Source organism: Erythrolamprus reginae, chromosome 1 (assembly GCF_031021105.1).
Source record: "Erythrolamprus reginae isolate rEryReg1 chromosome 1, rEryReg1.hap1, whole genome shotgun sequence".
NCBI lineage: Eukaryota > Metazoa > Chordata > Lepidosauria > Squamata > Dipsadidae > Erythrolamprus > Erythrolamprus reginae.
Window position 1 is genome coordinate 210094461 of NC_091950.1, and position 17110 is coordinate 210111570.

The 17110-nt window shown below is 35.9% G+C and overlaps 1 protein-coding gene across 1 annotated transcript in view; it reads left to right on the forward strand.

Moving 5' to 3' along the window:
• The window catches only part of HECW2 (HECT, C2 and WW domain containing E3 ubiquitin protein ligase 2), a 180073-nt gene that overhangs the window by 32331 nt on the left and 130632 nt on the right, over positions 1 to 17110 (forward strand). Inside the window, exon 2 of the mRNA XM_070732126.1 lies at positions 15810 to 16141. Coding sequence (XP_070588227.1) covers positions 15850 to 16141 — 292 coding nt within the window. The 5' untranslated portion in view covers positions 15810 to 15849. The remainder of the gene's footprint in view (positions 1 to 15809; positions 16142 to 17110) is intronic.

Genomic DNA, 17110 nt, shown 5'->3' on the forward strand with positions numbered 1-17110 from the left:
AATGCTCTATGCATGCGCAAAGCCTCCTATGCATGTGCAGATCAGTTTAACCTTGGAGGGATGGGGCACATGCACAAGTGTAGTGAGTGCACATGTGCAAACATACACTTGCAGCATGACCCCGAACTAGTAGGAAAGGTAAGTCGAACTCACCCCTGCTTCATTCTCTCAAATGTTACAAACAATTGTTTCAGGCCGTATTCCATCCCATCCCACCCCATTCATAAACATTTGTCCATAAGTTCCACTTAATTATACAAAAGGTAGTCTTCTGGTTTTTTCTTCTACTTAGAATTTTTATCCCCTTCTAGTTTCCAGTTTTTAAAATAAAATTGTTTATCATGCTTTGACTTGCAAAAACGAAAACAGTTTTATCTCCTACAATTTTTTTTGTTCTTTATAATTAATTATAAAATCTTGTTGTACAGTAAAGGTTTCTATGTTCCAAATTTATCTGGACTCTTAATCTATTTATAACTTTTGAAATTGAAGTCTTATTTTGCTTGTTACTATTTATTTTAAATTTTTAAATTAAAATCATTAAAATTTTCTTTCACTTAGAATTGAAGACAAACGTATTTTGCATTTTCATCTTGTCATTTTGAAAATTTGTAATAGTTTAAAAATATGTAATATGCAATATCTGAAAGTGATTAGAAAGTGATGGAACTTAGTGTCCTTTAAAACACACTAAACACAGTTTCAAGCAAGATTCCCATCATCTCCCATCACTCACACTTTCAGTAGACTGCTGCCTTCAGAGGGAATAGCTGCCTGGAGGACATATGGGTGAACTTCCATTCTGTACTTACCCAGAGAGGTTTAAAAGAACCAGACTATTCACTATTTCTGTAGTCTTTGATATTTTTGCAGAGACATCTCTAGTCCATCATTCCTTCCATGGAATCTGAAAATCAGCACCAATAGATAGAGGAATATAAACTGATCTCAGATAGTGGGTGCATTCTGATCTATTAAAGAAGATAACTAAGTCAGGTTTTATGATCATGGATTAACATTCAGGAACTATCACAGAAAATATGTACAGGTCAGCATTGCAACGGTTCAAAATTCTGATGGACCTACATGGGGGTGATACTAATGACTTAGATTCAAAGTTGCAATGGTCTTGCTTCCCCACAGTCACACAACTGAACTTGGGAACTGGGCTACATTTACCATTTTATAACAGTTATGCCAAAAACCATGGTAAAACCATGTCTAATTGTTTTACTTAATGATCATAGAAGTCATTTAATGACTATGGCGATGTTTAGCAACCATGGAGGTCACTAGTGAGATGTTTTACAACCACCACAAATTACAACCATGATGGGTAGTCTCCATTATGGTCAGTTATAACTTGAGGATTACTTGTACTAGATTTATTCATAGTGATCTGAAAAACAAATCCTTGAAAATATTAATTACCTTAAAATTAAATAGGGCAATGAGGATTAACAGTATTAAATGTAAAATGCTGGAGGGACATCATTGAGTCTACGGAGAGGGGCGGCATACAAATCTGATAAATAAATCAAAGATATATTACAACAACATTAATTAATAATGGTTGAGGCCACCAGAAGAGCAAAAATTTGTATCTTCCTTGACATCTGAAGTGGTAAAAAAGGAAGTAAAGAAGGAGAAGAGAAGAGAAGAAGATAAAATGCAAGAAAAAAATATTCTAAAGAACATGGTACAAATTTGATTAAGATATTCAGAGGTCACAACACACTGAATGGAAGAATTTTAGAAAACATTCATGTTGATTTCAGAGCTTCCTAAAATATCACACCAGATTCACCATTTTCAAAACCTGCTGAAGCAAATTGGAACCATTTGAATGCAAAACTTTCAGCAATTATTGCCTTTCAGCCTTTGTATGTTTCTGCAGGTAGTCCCTGAGTTGCCAGTGCAACTGGGACTGGGAATGCCATCATTAAGTGATGCAATTGTGAAGCAAAACATCACATGACAGCATTGCTTAGCAATGACAATCCAGGCAGTATCAGTTGTTGTCGTAACCCAAGATACATGGGTTGTTAAGCAGGAAACAGAAGGAGTTATAGGTAGAGAGTGCGGGGGTTGCTGCAAGGCGTAGGTGGGGAGCTCTTGGTTGGTCCAGTGTGGGGCCATGTGCAAGTAAGGGGAGGTAATGTGAACTCAGAAAGGCTGGGGAAAGAGTGTGTAGAGTGCATGAGTGTCTGAGTGCAAGAGCAGGGAGGCCAAAGGTACAGGGTACATATGATCACAGGGACACCGTGGAAAGAGAGCACAGGGTACATGTATGTGTGAGAGAAGATGGGGGGAGAGAGAGAGATTGCAGGGAAGCCATAGAAGAAGGGCATGGGCTACATTCAACAACAACAACAACAACAACAACAACAACAACAATAATAATAATAATAAATCGAGCTGCAACGACTCTGGCATAAGCCAGTGAAAGTGGTCCCAGTGATACTTGGCACGCTGGACGCAGTACCAAAGGATCTCAGCGGACATTTGAAAACCATCAGAATTGACAAAATCTCCATCTGTCAATTGCAAAAGGCCGCTTTACTGAGATCGGCAAACATAATTTGCCACTACATCATGCAGTCCTAGGTGCTTGGGAAGCACCCGGCTGGTGATGAAATACAAAATCCAGCATAGTGATCTCGTTTGCTGTGTTGTACTGACATAATAGTAGTAGTAGTAGTAGTAGTAGTAGTAATAATAATAATAATAATAATAATAATAATAATAATAAAAAAATAAATAAATTGGATTTATATCCCACCCCTCTCTGAGGAGCAGGGGCCACGGAAAGAGGTTGTGAGATGTGTGCATAATTTCCTGCTATGATAGCTTCTTTGGGCAGTCGAAACTTATTAACATCGTCAGTTTTAAATTTTATGAAGTTGGCCACCTTCACGAGTGTGCTGAATTTAGCAGGAAACCACATTTCCTTTGAATTATAATTAAAAATAGTAGCAGAAGATGGTGACCTAAGTTAGAATAAGAATTTCATTTCCTCTGTTTAATTGATGTCACATTTCTGGTAAGATGCCGATGTGAAAAAGATGCTCTCTTCTTTTGTCCTTGATAATTTAACAGTGGCAATGCAATTAGCAAAAGACAAATGACACTAAGCACCCAATTGCAGTGTTTTTCCTGACCCCTGCAGAGAGCTTGCCTCTAGGGGACTGGAAGCCTTACATACATAAATGTGTAGACCTAATGCCCCTTTTATGCTTTCCATTTCTTAAATTTGAGGTTTGAAAGGAATTAGATGTTATCACAAGGGCTATAACATTCTTTTAACTGATTTGGGTAATCTATCCAGTAGTTCCCTTTGGGGATTGAACAACTTTTTCATGGGTCGCCTAAATTTCTGGCACTCTGCTGGTGTCACCATCTTGTTTTCTGCTTTTTTTGTGCATTTAAAAAAAAAATCAGCACTGCACATGTGTGTGCATGCAAAACACAGCGTGCCCACAAGGCACAGGAAGAAGCAAACCAGCAGCTAGGTAACCCACCCCGAGTTTCCTAATAATTTTATTATTTTATGATCTGGAGTCATGACAACATGAGGAACTATTTTAAAGGGTTGCAGCATTAGGAAGATTGTGAACCACTGCCGGATAATTGTAGATCAAAACCTTCAGGAAGTTAATACTTCTTTTGCAGCTGACTAATAATAGTCAGGTGTAGGGGTACTTCATATTTTCTGGCTATTTTTATTTGCTGTAATATATGTTTCTATTGCTGTTGGGACTTTTGGTATATAATGTATAATTATATATTATATATATTATATGCCTTGCCAATGGGTTATATCTTAAAACTGAGTTATAACCACCAAATATTCTTTTAACAAAGCTGTGGGATATTGTGTAGTATTGCAAGCTGATGCTGTATGACATTATTACAGATAAATAGGCAGGCAGGCAGGCAGACATTGGTGAGGAAAACATTTGATGGATAGATGTCAAAAGGACTTTTTCTGGAGAGATCCATGCCCATGGAAACAACACTGGAGGTGGAGAGCCTACGAGGATGAAAAATAAAATTAATGCAACATTGCTGAAGTGTTGGTATCACATTTTTAATCTGATTTCCACGAGTTTGTCTTCAACTCTGTAAGGATCATACTCTCCATCTGTCCTAGGAGAATCCTCATACTGACAGTTTTGCTACCAGAATGCAGTATATATCTGCATTTGTTTTTAAAGGATCAGTTTTAAGACTGGGTTGGATTTTCTTCCTTCTTTAAAATGGGCCCTTAAGCCTCATGAAATCTCTAAATAACAAGTTAATAATGAGTGCCATGCTTTGATGAACTATTCTGGCTTTAATGCTCACCAGTTTGATTCTGGAACATGCTTCAAGGTATCTATAATTACACCATCTAAGTGCTATTACATTCATGAGAAAAACTAACTATCATCAAGATGCACAGAGCCAGGAGAAACTGTCTTCTAAAGAACAATGTAACTAGCCTGTATGTTTGACAGGTTGGAGAGACTGTTAGCTGTGAGTGACATAAATCTTGGCTGGAGGAAAAGCACAAGTTCGTTATTGCAAAGTGAAATAATATGGCACTAATATTACCCATTTCTATAGCTTAAGTTGATAAAGATGACACAAAGAATAACGTTATCTGACATTTTTATTATTGTGTGGGGAGTCTGCTAAGAGACAACTTTTGTAAGATGATTTTTTTCTATTTTCTTTGTGGACTTTGACCTATTTTATTATTTTCTTTGGACAGCTACAGCAATGCTTAAAAGTTTGCAAGCCTTTTGAATTTTCAATATTGACCTAAAATATGACCTAAAATATGGTTTGTTCTATACACATCCTAACGAGATAAAGAGAATCTAGTAAGCAAAAGAGTCAAAACCATTATGCACGTGTTCATTGATTTTTTTAAAAAAGAAAGAAAATGATCTAAAACTGCATATTTGTGTGTGGTTATAACCTTTAGAATTATCAGTTCATTTGAAGGGAAGTTAAAGCCAGGTGTTTCACTCAATGGGATGATTATCAAGCATGAAATTGGTGGTCCTTATTTAAAAGATAGAATTCTGCATATTCACTATCAAAGCCTGAAAGAGATATGTGGAAGTGTGTCATGGCACAAATAAAGGAGATTTCTGAGGACATCCCAGAAACAGTTATTGATGTTCACCAGGCTGAAGATGGTTTCAAAACTATTTCCATAGAGCAGTGTTTCCCAACCTTGGTCACTTGAAGATATCTGGACTTCAACTCCCAGAATTCCCCAGCCAACATTCGCTGGCTGAGGAATTCTAGGAGTTGAAGTCCAAATATCTTCAAGTGGCCAAGGTTAGGAAACACTGCCGTAGAGTTTGGACTCCACTAGTGAAGTGGAGTCATTCTAGTGAACCAGGGAGGAATCTGCCGGAGCTGCTTCTGAATATTAACTTGTTTCTCAGAGCTTAAAAATGTTTTAGCCCTTTTGCCTTAGGCAATGTGTCAGCTTCCACACTGCCTGCTTGCTTCAGCTGCCATAGAAATGGGGGTGGGGCAGAAGATTAGGTATTTGGGTGAGGGGATGGGGAAGTGTGCTGGAGAGGGATCTACTTGTATTTGATTAAGAGGTTAAGGAGGAAAGTTCTCATCACATAGTGTCAGACATGTTTCTAGCCTGCTCAAGGTCAACAGCTTCAATGGAGCACATATGGAAGCGTAAACAGCTGGTATACCCATTTGACATCTTGGGACATGGGGATTGGATGAATTGCCCAGGAGGACTATGAGGGATTGTTTTTGGGATTCTTTGTATATGCATTTACACGCCTTTTGCCTCAGAACTTGCTTTCCTTTTGTTGCTCTCAGTTCTTGTCTAGTAAAAGTACTAATCTCTATCAACATGGAGTTGGAGTTTTTCTTTCCTGGACTTTTAATGGAAGCGTGCCTGACACAATGGTTCTTGTACATTTCCAACAAGGTTATCCTCCTTGCTCTCTAGGTATGGGTGTCTTCTGAACAAACCCTCATAATCTATAATTTGCAGTTTTCAGGATTCAAAACACATGTGTAAGTTTAGGTATATCTGAAGTCTATTGGGAAGCCCACCTGTATCTGCAGTTCTCAAAGGCAAAATTTGTATACTTGAATAGTTGATTACTGAGTCTCACACAGAGGTGAGTTCAGGTTTTCTTTGCTGCCAGTTTGCTTAAGGAAGTGTTGCACAGTACTTTAAAAAAAGTTACTACACATGTGCAGAAGCTAAAATCAAGATGGCTGAGAGGGGTGGCATACAAATCCAATAAATATATATAAATATAATATAATACCTATGGCACTGCTGAGAGAATCATCTCAGGGGCATGGTAAGCTTGGGTTGCTGCCAGTTCTAGTGACCTAGGCCACCAAGTTACTACTAGTTCTTTAGAACTGGTCCGAACCGGGTGGAACCGACCTCTGGTGTCACACTATAACTCAAGAGCAATTTGCCAAAGCATTTTATCCTTGAGTGGGAATTAGGTATGTCTGTGCAGGCAGTAGCAGGTTTGTGAATTGATAGATAAAATGGACAAGCCAGTTGTGCAAATATTATTGCATTCACTACCTAAATGAGACATAGCAAAATTTACCCCGATTTTTCAAGAAAGTTAATCAGGCAGAGTAAGATAAAGAAAGCGAATGCATGAGCTATTAGCTGTCTTACTGGCAAATGTGATATTCATTCCAAGATAAAGTTGGCAGAGGTTTCTTTTCGATTCTTATAGTATGAAAGTAATATTAAAGCTACTTTTGCTTTAATGGATTGTTAGATAGTTTAGAAGACAGCCAGTGTATATATGATATATGTAATTTAGACTTTAAAATCTGTCGTAATACTTATAAATCACTTTTTACCCAGCCTGTTTTTATTGTGTCACACTTCTCCATCTAAAGGCTTTAAAACAGGGGTCCCCAAACCTGGCAACTTAAAGTCTTAAAGTTGCCAAGTTTGAAGATCTCTGCTTTGAAACATTGTACCTAATCTTCTTGAAGGAAAAAGACAGCAGCATCAGCCCAGACAATTTTTGCATTTATCTTCTCATTATATACTGTGTTGTTCCTGAATGTAAATTAGGTTGCCATGTATAGCAAACATGCAAAGATCTTAAGATGCAGGTTTAGAATGTATTAAGTTAAAAATAGGATTTCTGTATCTGGGCTGCAAAAATTCAGATACGGTAATTGGCAGAGATAGCACACGTGAAAATTAAAGCTTCCATCAACTGGTTCTCTGGAATTTTGCCATTATACTATAGTGCCTTGGAGAAAAACAAGCTTAATTTGCAGGAAAAACAAAATATGCAAAATGCTAATATAAAGCATACTGGAAAACAGCAACTGTTCCATCGGAACAACATGTATTGTGCATGATAATCTGTCTCTATTCCTTAATTTTGAGGGAGGAAAGACAGGGCAGTTTTTAATCCCAAGTATTCAAAATCGGTTCTGCATGGGTAGACCATCTAATTGGAGGCTCTTTTTTTCCTCATTTTTGTTAAATGAATGCGATTAACTACTGAAACCAAATGCTCAAATAAAGATTCAAATCTTTCTTCAGAAGTATATTTTATTGATGCAAGGAGAATGTACTTTTAGGTTTTTAAGAAAAAGGTGATAAATCCAGCTTCAACTTTTCGTTTGATTTCATTTGTTTGGATTGAGCTGAAGGCACTTCCCCCCTTACTTTTAGACAACCCCGTTGTCAGATATTTAAATCTCTTTTTTTTAAAGACTAGGCCAATATCATGCCATGACATTTGAAAGAAATTTGAGATGGGAAATGCTTTTCATTCCTAGCTACTAATTGCATATATTGGGTGAGTCAGAACTTCTGGGATGTTAAAACATTGATTATAGCCAACATAGGATTTAAAAAAGTTTTTCCATGTGAGTCTCAGATGAGCTTGTGCTTGAATCAGTTTATGTTGTTGTTGCAAAATAGATCTTGTCTAGAATAAGTGTTCATTTCTACAATGCCACAATGGATTGATGACATTCACAAAGGACTCAAATTGCTTCTCTTATTTGTCTTAGCTTTCTTCAATTTTGTTTGTATGTGTTTTATGGGACCACAGATGTGGTGTGTCTGTGTAGGATTCAAAACTCTTAGCAACCGTTTCTCTGTCTAGTTGCTGGGTAGGCATGGCAAGGGGGTCTACTGAGCCTTCTACACCAAGGTGGGGAGCATTTTCACCCTCCCCAGGCTCCAGAAGCTTTTTTTGAGCCTCCAGGAGGGCGAAAATGGCCTCCCTGGGCTCTGGAGGTCCTCCAGAGGCCAGAAATGGACCTCTTTCCAGACTTCTGAAACTTCTGGAAGGCCCATTTTTTCCCTCCCTAAGCCTCCATGCAGGCCCTGCACTTACCTGGCATCTGAAATGGGCTGCGTGGAGACTCCTAGGAGGGGTGGCAGGATGAGTGGGGCCAGCTAGTCCTCGCAACTACCAGTTCTGCTAACCAGATATAAAATTAGCATCCAGTTCACCCGAACTGGTCCAAACCAGCTGAATTGCACAGATTCACACTGTGTGAATCTCCAAATATCATATTTTTCGGAGTATAAGATGCACCTTAGTTTTTGAGGAAGAAAATGGGAAAAAATCTGTCTACCAGATTTTCATCTGACTAGTGTCCTTAGTCTGGTCATCTTCAGCACATTATTTTATCCCCTGGTTAGGGCTTTAAAAAAACCTTATTCGGAGAGAGTAACAATGAAAGAACCTGCAAGCCGATAAGAGCTGGAGAGAAACTTATTTGGAGCAAATAGAGCAATGAAATTAAGCCTGAAAAGATTTAGGGCTGAAAAAATATTCTTCGGAGAGAATAAGAATAAAATCTTGCAAGCCGCAAGGCCTGAGAACATCATTAGCACCTCATTAGGGCTGAAAAAAAACCTTCAAAAAAAGAGAGCTACATTCATAAAGACGCACCCAGATTTTCAGTCTCCTTTAGGGAGGAAAAAGGTGTGTCTTGTACTCTGAAAAATATGATAATAAGCCAGTCAGCTTCATATTCTGAGTTTTTCTGAAGTTGTTATACGTAACTTCCCAATACAGATAGTCCTTGACTTGCAACTAGTCCCACAGCAATTCTTCAATATTAAAACAGACCCTACCTAAAAGGTATTTATGATCCAGTTCCAAATTCCGATGGCTGCCGCCCCACAGTCACATGGTTGTGATTTACATTGTTTTTGCTGAAAACTGGCATTCATTTCAGGTTTTTGGCAAAAATGCCCCATAGCAATCAATGAGTTCACTTAATGGTTGCAGAATTCTCTAAATGACCAGTTAAGATTTGAGGGCTACCTGAATGAAAAACTGGAGAAATACCATTAGGTTGTTTGTTTGATTTTTCACCCTTTATGTATATCCCGATTCTGGGTAGTATACAAATAGAAGCTGAACAAACTCTAACCACATCTACATTTTAAAAACAGATCAATAATACTTAGCAAAATACTTATAAGATAAAAGTTTCCTTTGGGCTGAGCTACACTACCCATTGACCATGTAGTGTTTTGGCATCAGTGTGGAAATAGTCTGACACTTCCTCCTTCTATGATGTTTTTTTTAAATCTCCCAGTCCAGCTTACAGCCCTGGCGTTGCCAAGTGGTCTCCCACTGAAGCTTAGCTTCTGAGCCCAAAATATTTGTCAGGTGCTACATTACTGAAGTACTTTGCTTTGTTGTATGAAAGTGAAAACTGAAGGTAACCAAGATGATTGTGCTCATAATTTGCCTAATAAAACTGAGGATGCACTTATCTGAATACGGCCAGTGTGTTGTGGGGAAATGATGTGTGGGAAAAGGTTGGCATTACTGACTTTTAAAAACCTTTTTATGGTGACATTTATTACATCGTAAGAAAGTTTAGTCGCCTCATAAATAAAGTCATTATATTCAGCTTTCAGGTTGTGGGATAATTAAGGGTTTTCTCTGAGTTGATAAATTTGAGACACATATTCAGAACTGTATCCTCAGTGTACAGCTTTCCAAATATTAGAATTACTGTACTGAACTTTATCCAAGTTTAACCATCTGATCTAGTAAATGGAGTGGAATAATATAATTGTGCAGGCTCTGAGCTATAAGGCGCCGTGGTGAATTTTCTAAGTATTTACCAGTATTTAAAAGCAAGCCCTTTAATACAGTTGAATACAGTTGAAGCTCAATTCTGATTAAAAGATGTGAGTATTGCTTGGAAAAAATCGAGGAAATGTTCAGCACCACCAAAAATCTCAATTTTAATGCAAGTTTAATTAAAACTTAATTAAGATTTAAATATATCCTAATTCTCTTATGTGAGAGAATGAACATCAATGAAAATATTAATAGCCAATTATCTGTCTTTTACATTTTTATATGTTAACTTAGATCTGCATAATGCTTATGTTGACAAACTTTTGGTGTTTACTGTTGGATGGAGTGCTGAGAAAGAAACTGGCTCCAGTCTGGCAAGTTGTGAGATGAGGTTTTATATTCTCTTCTTATTAATTCAACTATATACTGAATAGATATTGAGGGAAGTTGCATTGGAATATGATGAACCTGATTTTGAAACCAATGACTTATGTGCTATGCTGATGGTGCTAGTCTGATAAATGATTAGCAATGAAAATCATTTATGAGAGCATATGAAAATATAAGATTGCAACTAAATATAAAGATGATTAGACTAATGACTAATGAGAGTGACCTTGGTGTAATGGTTATGGTGCTGGGATAAAAACTAGGAGGCTATGACTTCTAGTCCTAACTTAGTTATGAAAGCTGGCTGGGTGACTTTAGGCCAGCCACTCTCTCTTAACCCAATCTACCTTACAGGGTTGTTGTTGTGGAGAAAAGAGGAAGTGGACGTTGTACTAGATAAGTTTGCTGCCTTGAGATATTTATAAAGCAAAAAAATAGGATAAAATTCTAATCAGCAAATCAACAAATGCAGTATAGCAACCAGCCTTAGAAAGAACAAATTCTGAAGTGATAGATAACTTCCGCTTTTTAAGATTAATGATTAACAGCAAAGAAATAAGCAGTAAAAAATATACCACAGACTGTCACTTAGTAAAATAGCAATGAAGTACTGTACTTGGAAAATAATTCAGTAACTGAAATGTGTCTAGGCATACAAAGATCAGAATTGTGTATGCAGTGATTTTCCGTGTGGCACTCTATTGAAGGAAAAGTTGGATTTTAAAAAAGCAGGATAGGAAGAGTATTGATACTCTAAACTTTGTTAATGTCCTGTGAATGACATTAATAATAACCAACCAACCCCCCACAAACAAATGGATCTTCAGCTCAACATAGAGTGCTCACTGGAATCACAAATCACCTGGTTCAAATCATTATATTTTAGACTTATTATGTGAACCTATAACTCACTGGAGAAGCCTGTGATGCTTGTTGCTGGGAAAAGTGGAAGGAAAGAGAAGAAAAGGACCATTAGTGGGTGGACTGGATTATGATTTCAATGCATGCATGTTGACAGAAGACCTGAAGGGTCAAGTTGGAGATATTTCCTCCCAGAGAAGATGTATTTACGGTATATGGTTGCTAAGATCTGGCAAGGAATTTTCACCAGTCATTAGGATTTGATTATCATGGTTTTACTTGATTTCTAAATTGTGGAAAATTTGGCTGAAGAAATAAAAGTGCACTTTAAAATGTATTCATATTACAAGAAAAAAAATTGGAATGTATTATTAAGGATATAATATGCTTTAGGGATATTTGAATATTCATGTATATTCATGCAGATGTCTGTGTGGAAACAGAGCAGAAAACGTTATGGAAAAATATTCAAAAGTAGTAGATTGAAAATAGTCTGATTCATCCCCACTAAATTGAATTTCATTATAGAATTAGTTAATAATGATAATTTTGAGTGGGACTAAGTTTAGTTCATTGGGCAGTTCTGTTGGCATTTTATTTTGGACTGCCTTAAGAATAAGAACTTTGTACAGTGATTTATAGTATTCATTTAAAAATCAATACTGTACATGGAGGTAGGAGCAGATCCTGCCCATTCTGTAATGGGCATAAAAATATGTTTGTTTGTTTGTTTATTATGCTTATATGCCGCCCAACTCCCTAAGGACGCTGGGTGGCTTCCAACAAATAGAAACAATTCTTAGAACAATTATAAAGACATTAATGAGAAAACCCCACTAAAACACATATATTCTCACAATCATTCCTCATTCATGGCTGGATCTAGATAGTGTCTCAGTCAATTGGTCAATGTACTTTGACCAATTGTTATGATCAGAGTAACAGCAATGCTTATATTTTAATGTTTTATAACAGCAATGGGAATAATAAAATATTCTGAAATTTTTGGACATTTTCAATTGCTTTATTTGATAATTTATGCTTTATTTTTTTAATTCATGCAGCATCTTAAAAGCATTTAAAAAAAAAAAGCAATTCTAAATAATGAAATCTGGCTTTTTACCAGTATGACTGTTAATTCGAGAGCAACTGAAGGCAACTATATTTGAGATGCAATAGACATTAAACAAAAATGGATGGAGCAAGGGTAGAATTGGCAATTTAAGTTTTTGCAAAATATTTGCTTCTCATTTATATTACTTATCTTTGCTTTTGGGGAATAAAATAATATATTTATGTTTTTGTGCTAAATTAATTCCTATTGCTGTTAATATTTTATAGTTTCAATCCCATTGCAAATTTTATTTTGGACTATTTTACAGCAATAGTGATGTTCTTGAGTATGAATGTTGCATATTTTTTTCTGATTTTATAATCAATATAAAAAAACTCAAGAGTCTTGACCTAGTTCTTTTCTTGAAACAAGAAATAAAGTAATAAGCAGGAACTATTGCAGAATGGAGATGGGTGACATTCCTCTTGGTCTCCTCTATTCTCTAGAGTCTGAGCTGATTTGACAGTCATAAACAGTGGTGCTGGCAAGATTGAGTAAGCCTAGTCTGTATATCCTTCTGCCCCACATCACCATGTATCCCACTCACTGTCCTGTCTTAGAGATGTAAACATGGCATCTGTGTTATCCTCTCTCTTCAGCTGCTTCCCATCAGATTCTTTGTCTCTTTTCTCAGTGGAGAAATATAATCCTATTTTTTTCTCTCTTGTAGCCATTCTACATTATTTTATTTTCACATGTCTGATTACAAAACAGGCTGAAAAATAAGGATATGGGAGTACTGCATAGATTAGCATGTTATGCAACCTTAAGCAATGAGGTTATGTTTATTACCATGGTTTTTTAAATCAGAGATGAGGGAGACAGGCAGGTGAGAGGAATTGATGCTAAGGCAGTTTGTGCAGGCAGGAGAGCATGACTGCGCCAGTCATAAATGTGAGCCAATTGCCAAATGCCCAGATTTTGATCATGTGACCACAGGACTCTACAACAATGAGAAAGTCTAGGAATGGTCATCATTATCATTCATTCAGTGCAGTTGTTATTTTTGAATGGTTCCTGAATGAATGGTAGTACAGTAATGGTCTAATAGACTACCTGTAAAATGTAAATTAAATTCACTAGAGGTTTTTAAAAAAAAAATATGATACAAGAATGAAAGGATGATGATTGAGTAGGGATAAGAATAGGGATAGAATTTTTTAAAAATGAGTGATGATGAAAGTATTTCAGATGGCTTTGTTGTATATAGAAAATGGAAAAGAATTAAATCACAGCAAAAATACATGAAGAAATAGTGAATTTGGGAAAATTGTAAGACTGAGAAAGTCATGGTTGTATGGAATTGGTAACTCGTTAAAAGAACCAAAAGCATTGTATGATAGGAGCATATGGTAGGAGTGCAGATGTTGCAAGGATTTAAAAAAATGGAGAAATGTCATGATTATTACTAATACAGTACAGAGAACATTTCCTTAGATTTTCTTTTGTCTTTTGTCTCTTGTCTTTTATTTCTTTTGCTCATTACATGTCACTGTTTGGTGTGCTTTGTATGCCAGAAGTGCATAGAATGATGGCTCCTGCCTGGATGTTGCTGGATTGCAGTTTCCACTTTCCTAGCATGACTAGATAGAAATATAGTCAAGTAACACAACAGCTATCATAAAGGTGTAAGGTAAAAATAGGTTCAGATGACATATAAGACATCAAGGGTTGTCCCCTTCCCGTTTGACAAGATGCTTCCTTTTATACATGTTAATAAACTCTTTGTAATCAGCTGCAAAGACTTTCAACCACACTGCTATAGCCACCTAATACATTTATATTTCCAAGGAAGTTTTTGTAGCCCAGAGCCAATTTCTGGAAATATAAGTAAAGAAAATTTGCTTCTTGTTTTCAATTAAAATAACTTTTGACTTCCCACTTAGGACCTGATGTACCAGAAAATTCTCAAATCTTAAACTATATTATTGAAAGTTTTAAATTTTTCTTAACCCAGTCTTTATTTTTACAGATAATTGAATATATAATTGCCGTTGTAAATTGGAATAAAAAGTTAGAATATACTATTTAACAAATTAATCCTCTTATTTCTAAGTAATGTTAAATAGATTTCTTACGAATGTGAAGTAATACTAATTCATCAAAGAATTATTTTCAAGTTTGTGAATTTTAGTGCATTTTAAAAAGATTTGAATGTCAATTTTTTAATGCTGCAAATATAGTCTGCGGAGAGGGGCGGCATACAAATCTAAATAATAAATAAATAAATAAATAAATAAATAAATAATATATTTGAAGGAAGTTTGTCCCATGTGATATGACCATTTAACTGTTCCATAGTTACCGGTATCCTTTTTTGGTTGAATGCAGGTGTTCGTATTATTAGGAATTTGATCTTGGATAGAGAAATATGTTTTAAATATGTTACTGCTATATTGAATTACATGTGATTTTTTTTAATGAAGAAATTTGGACTTACTGAGCATGGAAAGTAGGTCAAAATTATTTGCTGGAAAAATACTGCTATTCCAGACTTAAAGTTCCTGCATTCAACTTTTGTCTTTGAATGAATACAAACAATCACATATAAACATATCATGATTGCTCCCCTCTTATTTTAATAAAATAAAAACATGCCAGATTCAATTTCTAAAAAAAGAAAACAATGCATTAAAAATGTAAAATATCAAGTGGAAGACAGATTGTGAAGGATAAAAATAAAGATTTTTATGGATGCATTTAATAGGCACACTGCATTTACGGAATATCTTTTTTTTTCATCTTGAGGCATATCTCTTAATTTTAATCATTAAAAATATACTTACATTCTCCAGCATTATACATTAGCCATCACAAGTATCTCTGTTAGGATAAACACACAATTCCAGTGTAGCAGTGGCAGGCCAAGGGTGAATCAAATTTAAAATCTGGAAACATTCTACAAATTACTTTACTCTTGAAAACAAAAATATATTCTCTGGCATTAAATATAAAATAATAATGAATTAAATACCTAGCAATTACATGCTCTTTATGTCATGTTAAGGTAACTTGTTTTATCTAATAGCATGGCCAGTCCTGACTGCTAATGACTTTAATTCAAACCAGTGGAATTGCTGCTGTTCATAACAATAGAATCTCATCCCATTGTTTAGATAATTAACTAGTTAAAGAAACAAAAGCTTCCCAGTGAGAGTTTTATAAATTAGCTAAGTCTGTATTGTTTTCATGATTTCTTTATGAAAGGAAGATTTTAGGTATTATAGGATAAAAATAGATTTTCAATTTTTTCCCCTTAAATTCTTCTTTTAGCATTCTTAACCAAGTTTCAAAATTAAGTCTGATGTGAGAATTTGTTCCTAATGTTTATTTTTTGTTCTTTACAGATTTGTAAGTGAAACAGTTTCCTTATAAACAAAGATCAGGATGACTAGTTCTGCCCGAGAACATCTGCTTTTTGCGCGACGACGTAATCCACAATTGCGTTACACTTTGAGTCCAGAGAACCTCCAAAGCCTTGCATCTCAGGGCACTGTGGCTGAGAACGTGAACTTGCAGCGTGCCAACAGTGACACGGATCTGGTGACTTCTGAGAGCCGTTCTAGTTTGACAGCAAGTATGTATGAATATACTCTAGGACAGTCTCAGAACCTCATCATTTTCTGGGATATTAAAGAAGAAGTGGATCCCACTGACTGGATTGGGCTATACCATATTGGTAAGTAATGGGTTTTTACTTCCCTTATATAAAAATAGAAAAATTCAGCATCCAAGAATTACAAGTCAGTCTGGTAAAATTAGTTCTACACTAAAGGAACAAGGTACACAAGGTATAAGAGATACTTGGATAGAACTGAATGCATATACTGTACATCTGTAGTAATTTAAAATAGGTGTTAAACTGGAACTATCATTTAAATAAGAGCCTGATGGACTAACCAGACTCCCCACACTAATTCTTTAACTGCCTTCCAAAGTCCATCCTATTAACCCAAAAGTTGAAGGGAGGAAGGGAGCTGAATCCAGAGTCAAGTGCAAAGTCCTTGAAGGCCCAGCTGGAATTTAGAAATCCAGCTAAATCCCTATTCCAAGGGATATTAACAATGAATTGAAGTAGAGGGAGAAATAAAGGCAGACTGATAGCAATAGCACTTAGACCTATATACCACTTCACAGTGCTTTATAGTCCTTTCTAAACGGTTTATCAGCATATTGCCCCCAACAATCTGGGTCCTAATTTTACTGACCTTGGAAGCATGGAAAGTAGAGTCAACCTTGAGCCTGGTGAAATTTGAACTGTAAAATTGCAAGCAGCTGGCAGTCAGCAGAAATGGCCTGAAGTACTGCACTCTAACCATTGCACCACTGTGGCTCACACTGGGATGTTTCTGAATGGAGGACTTTAAACATATGTATCAATAGCTAGTTTAAACTGAATTGCTGCTTAAATAAAAAGCTGGTACTGAGACATGAAAATACAGGTAATCCCTGACTTATGACAATTGAGCGCAAAATTTCTGTTGCTAAGTGAAACATTTGTAAGTACATTTTACAACTTTTCTTGCCACAGTTGTTAAATGAATCCTTGCAATTGATAAGTTAATAACTTAGAATTTAATTTAATTTAATTTAATTTAATTTAATTTAATTTAACTTAACTTAACTTAACTTAACTTAACTTAACTTA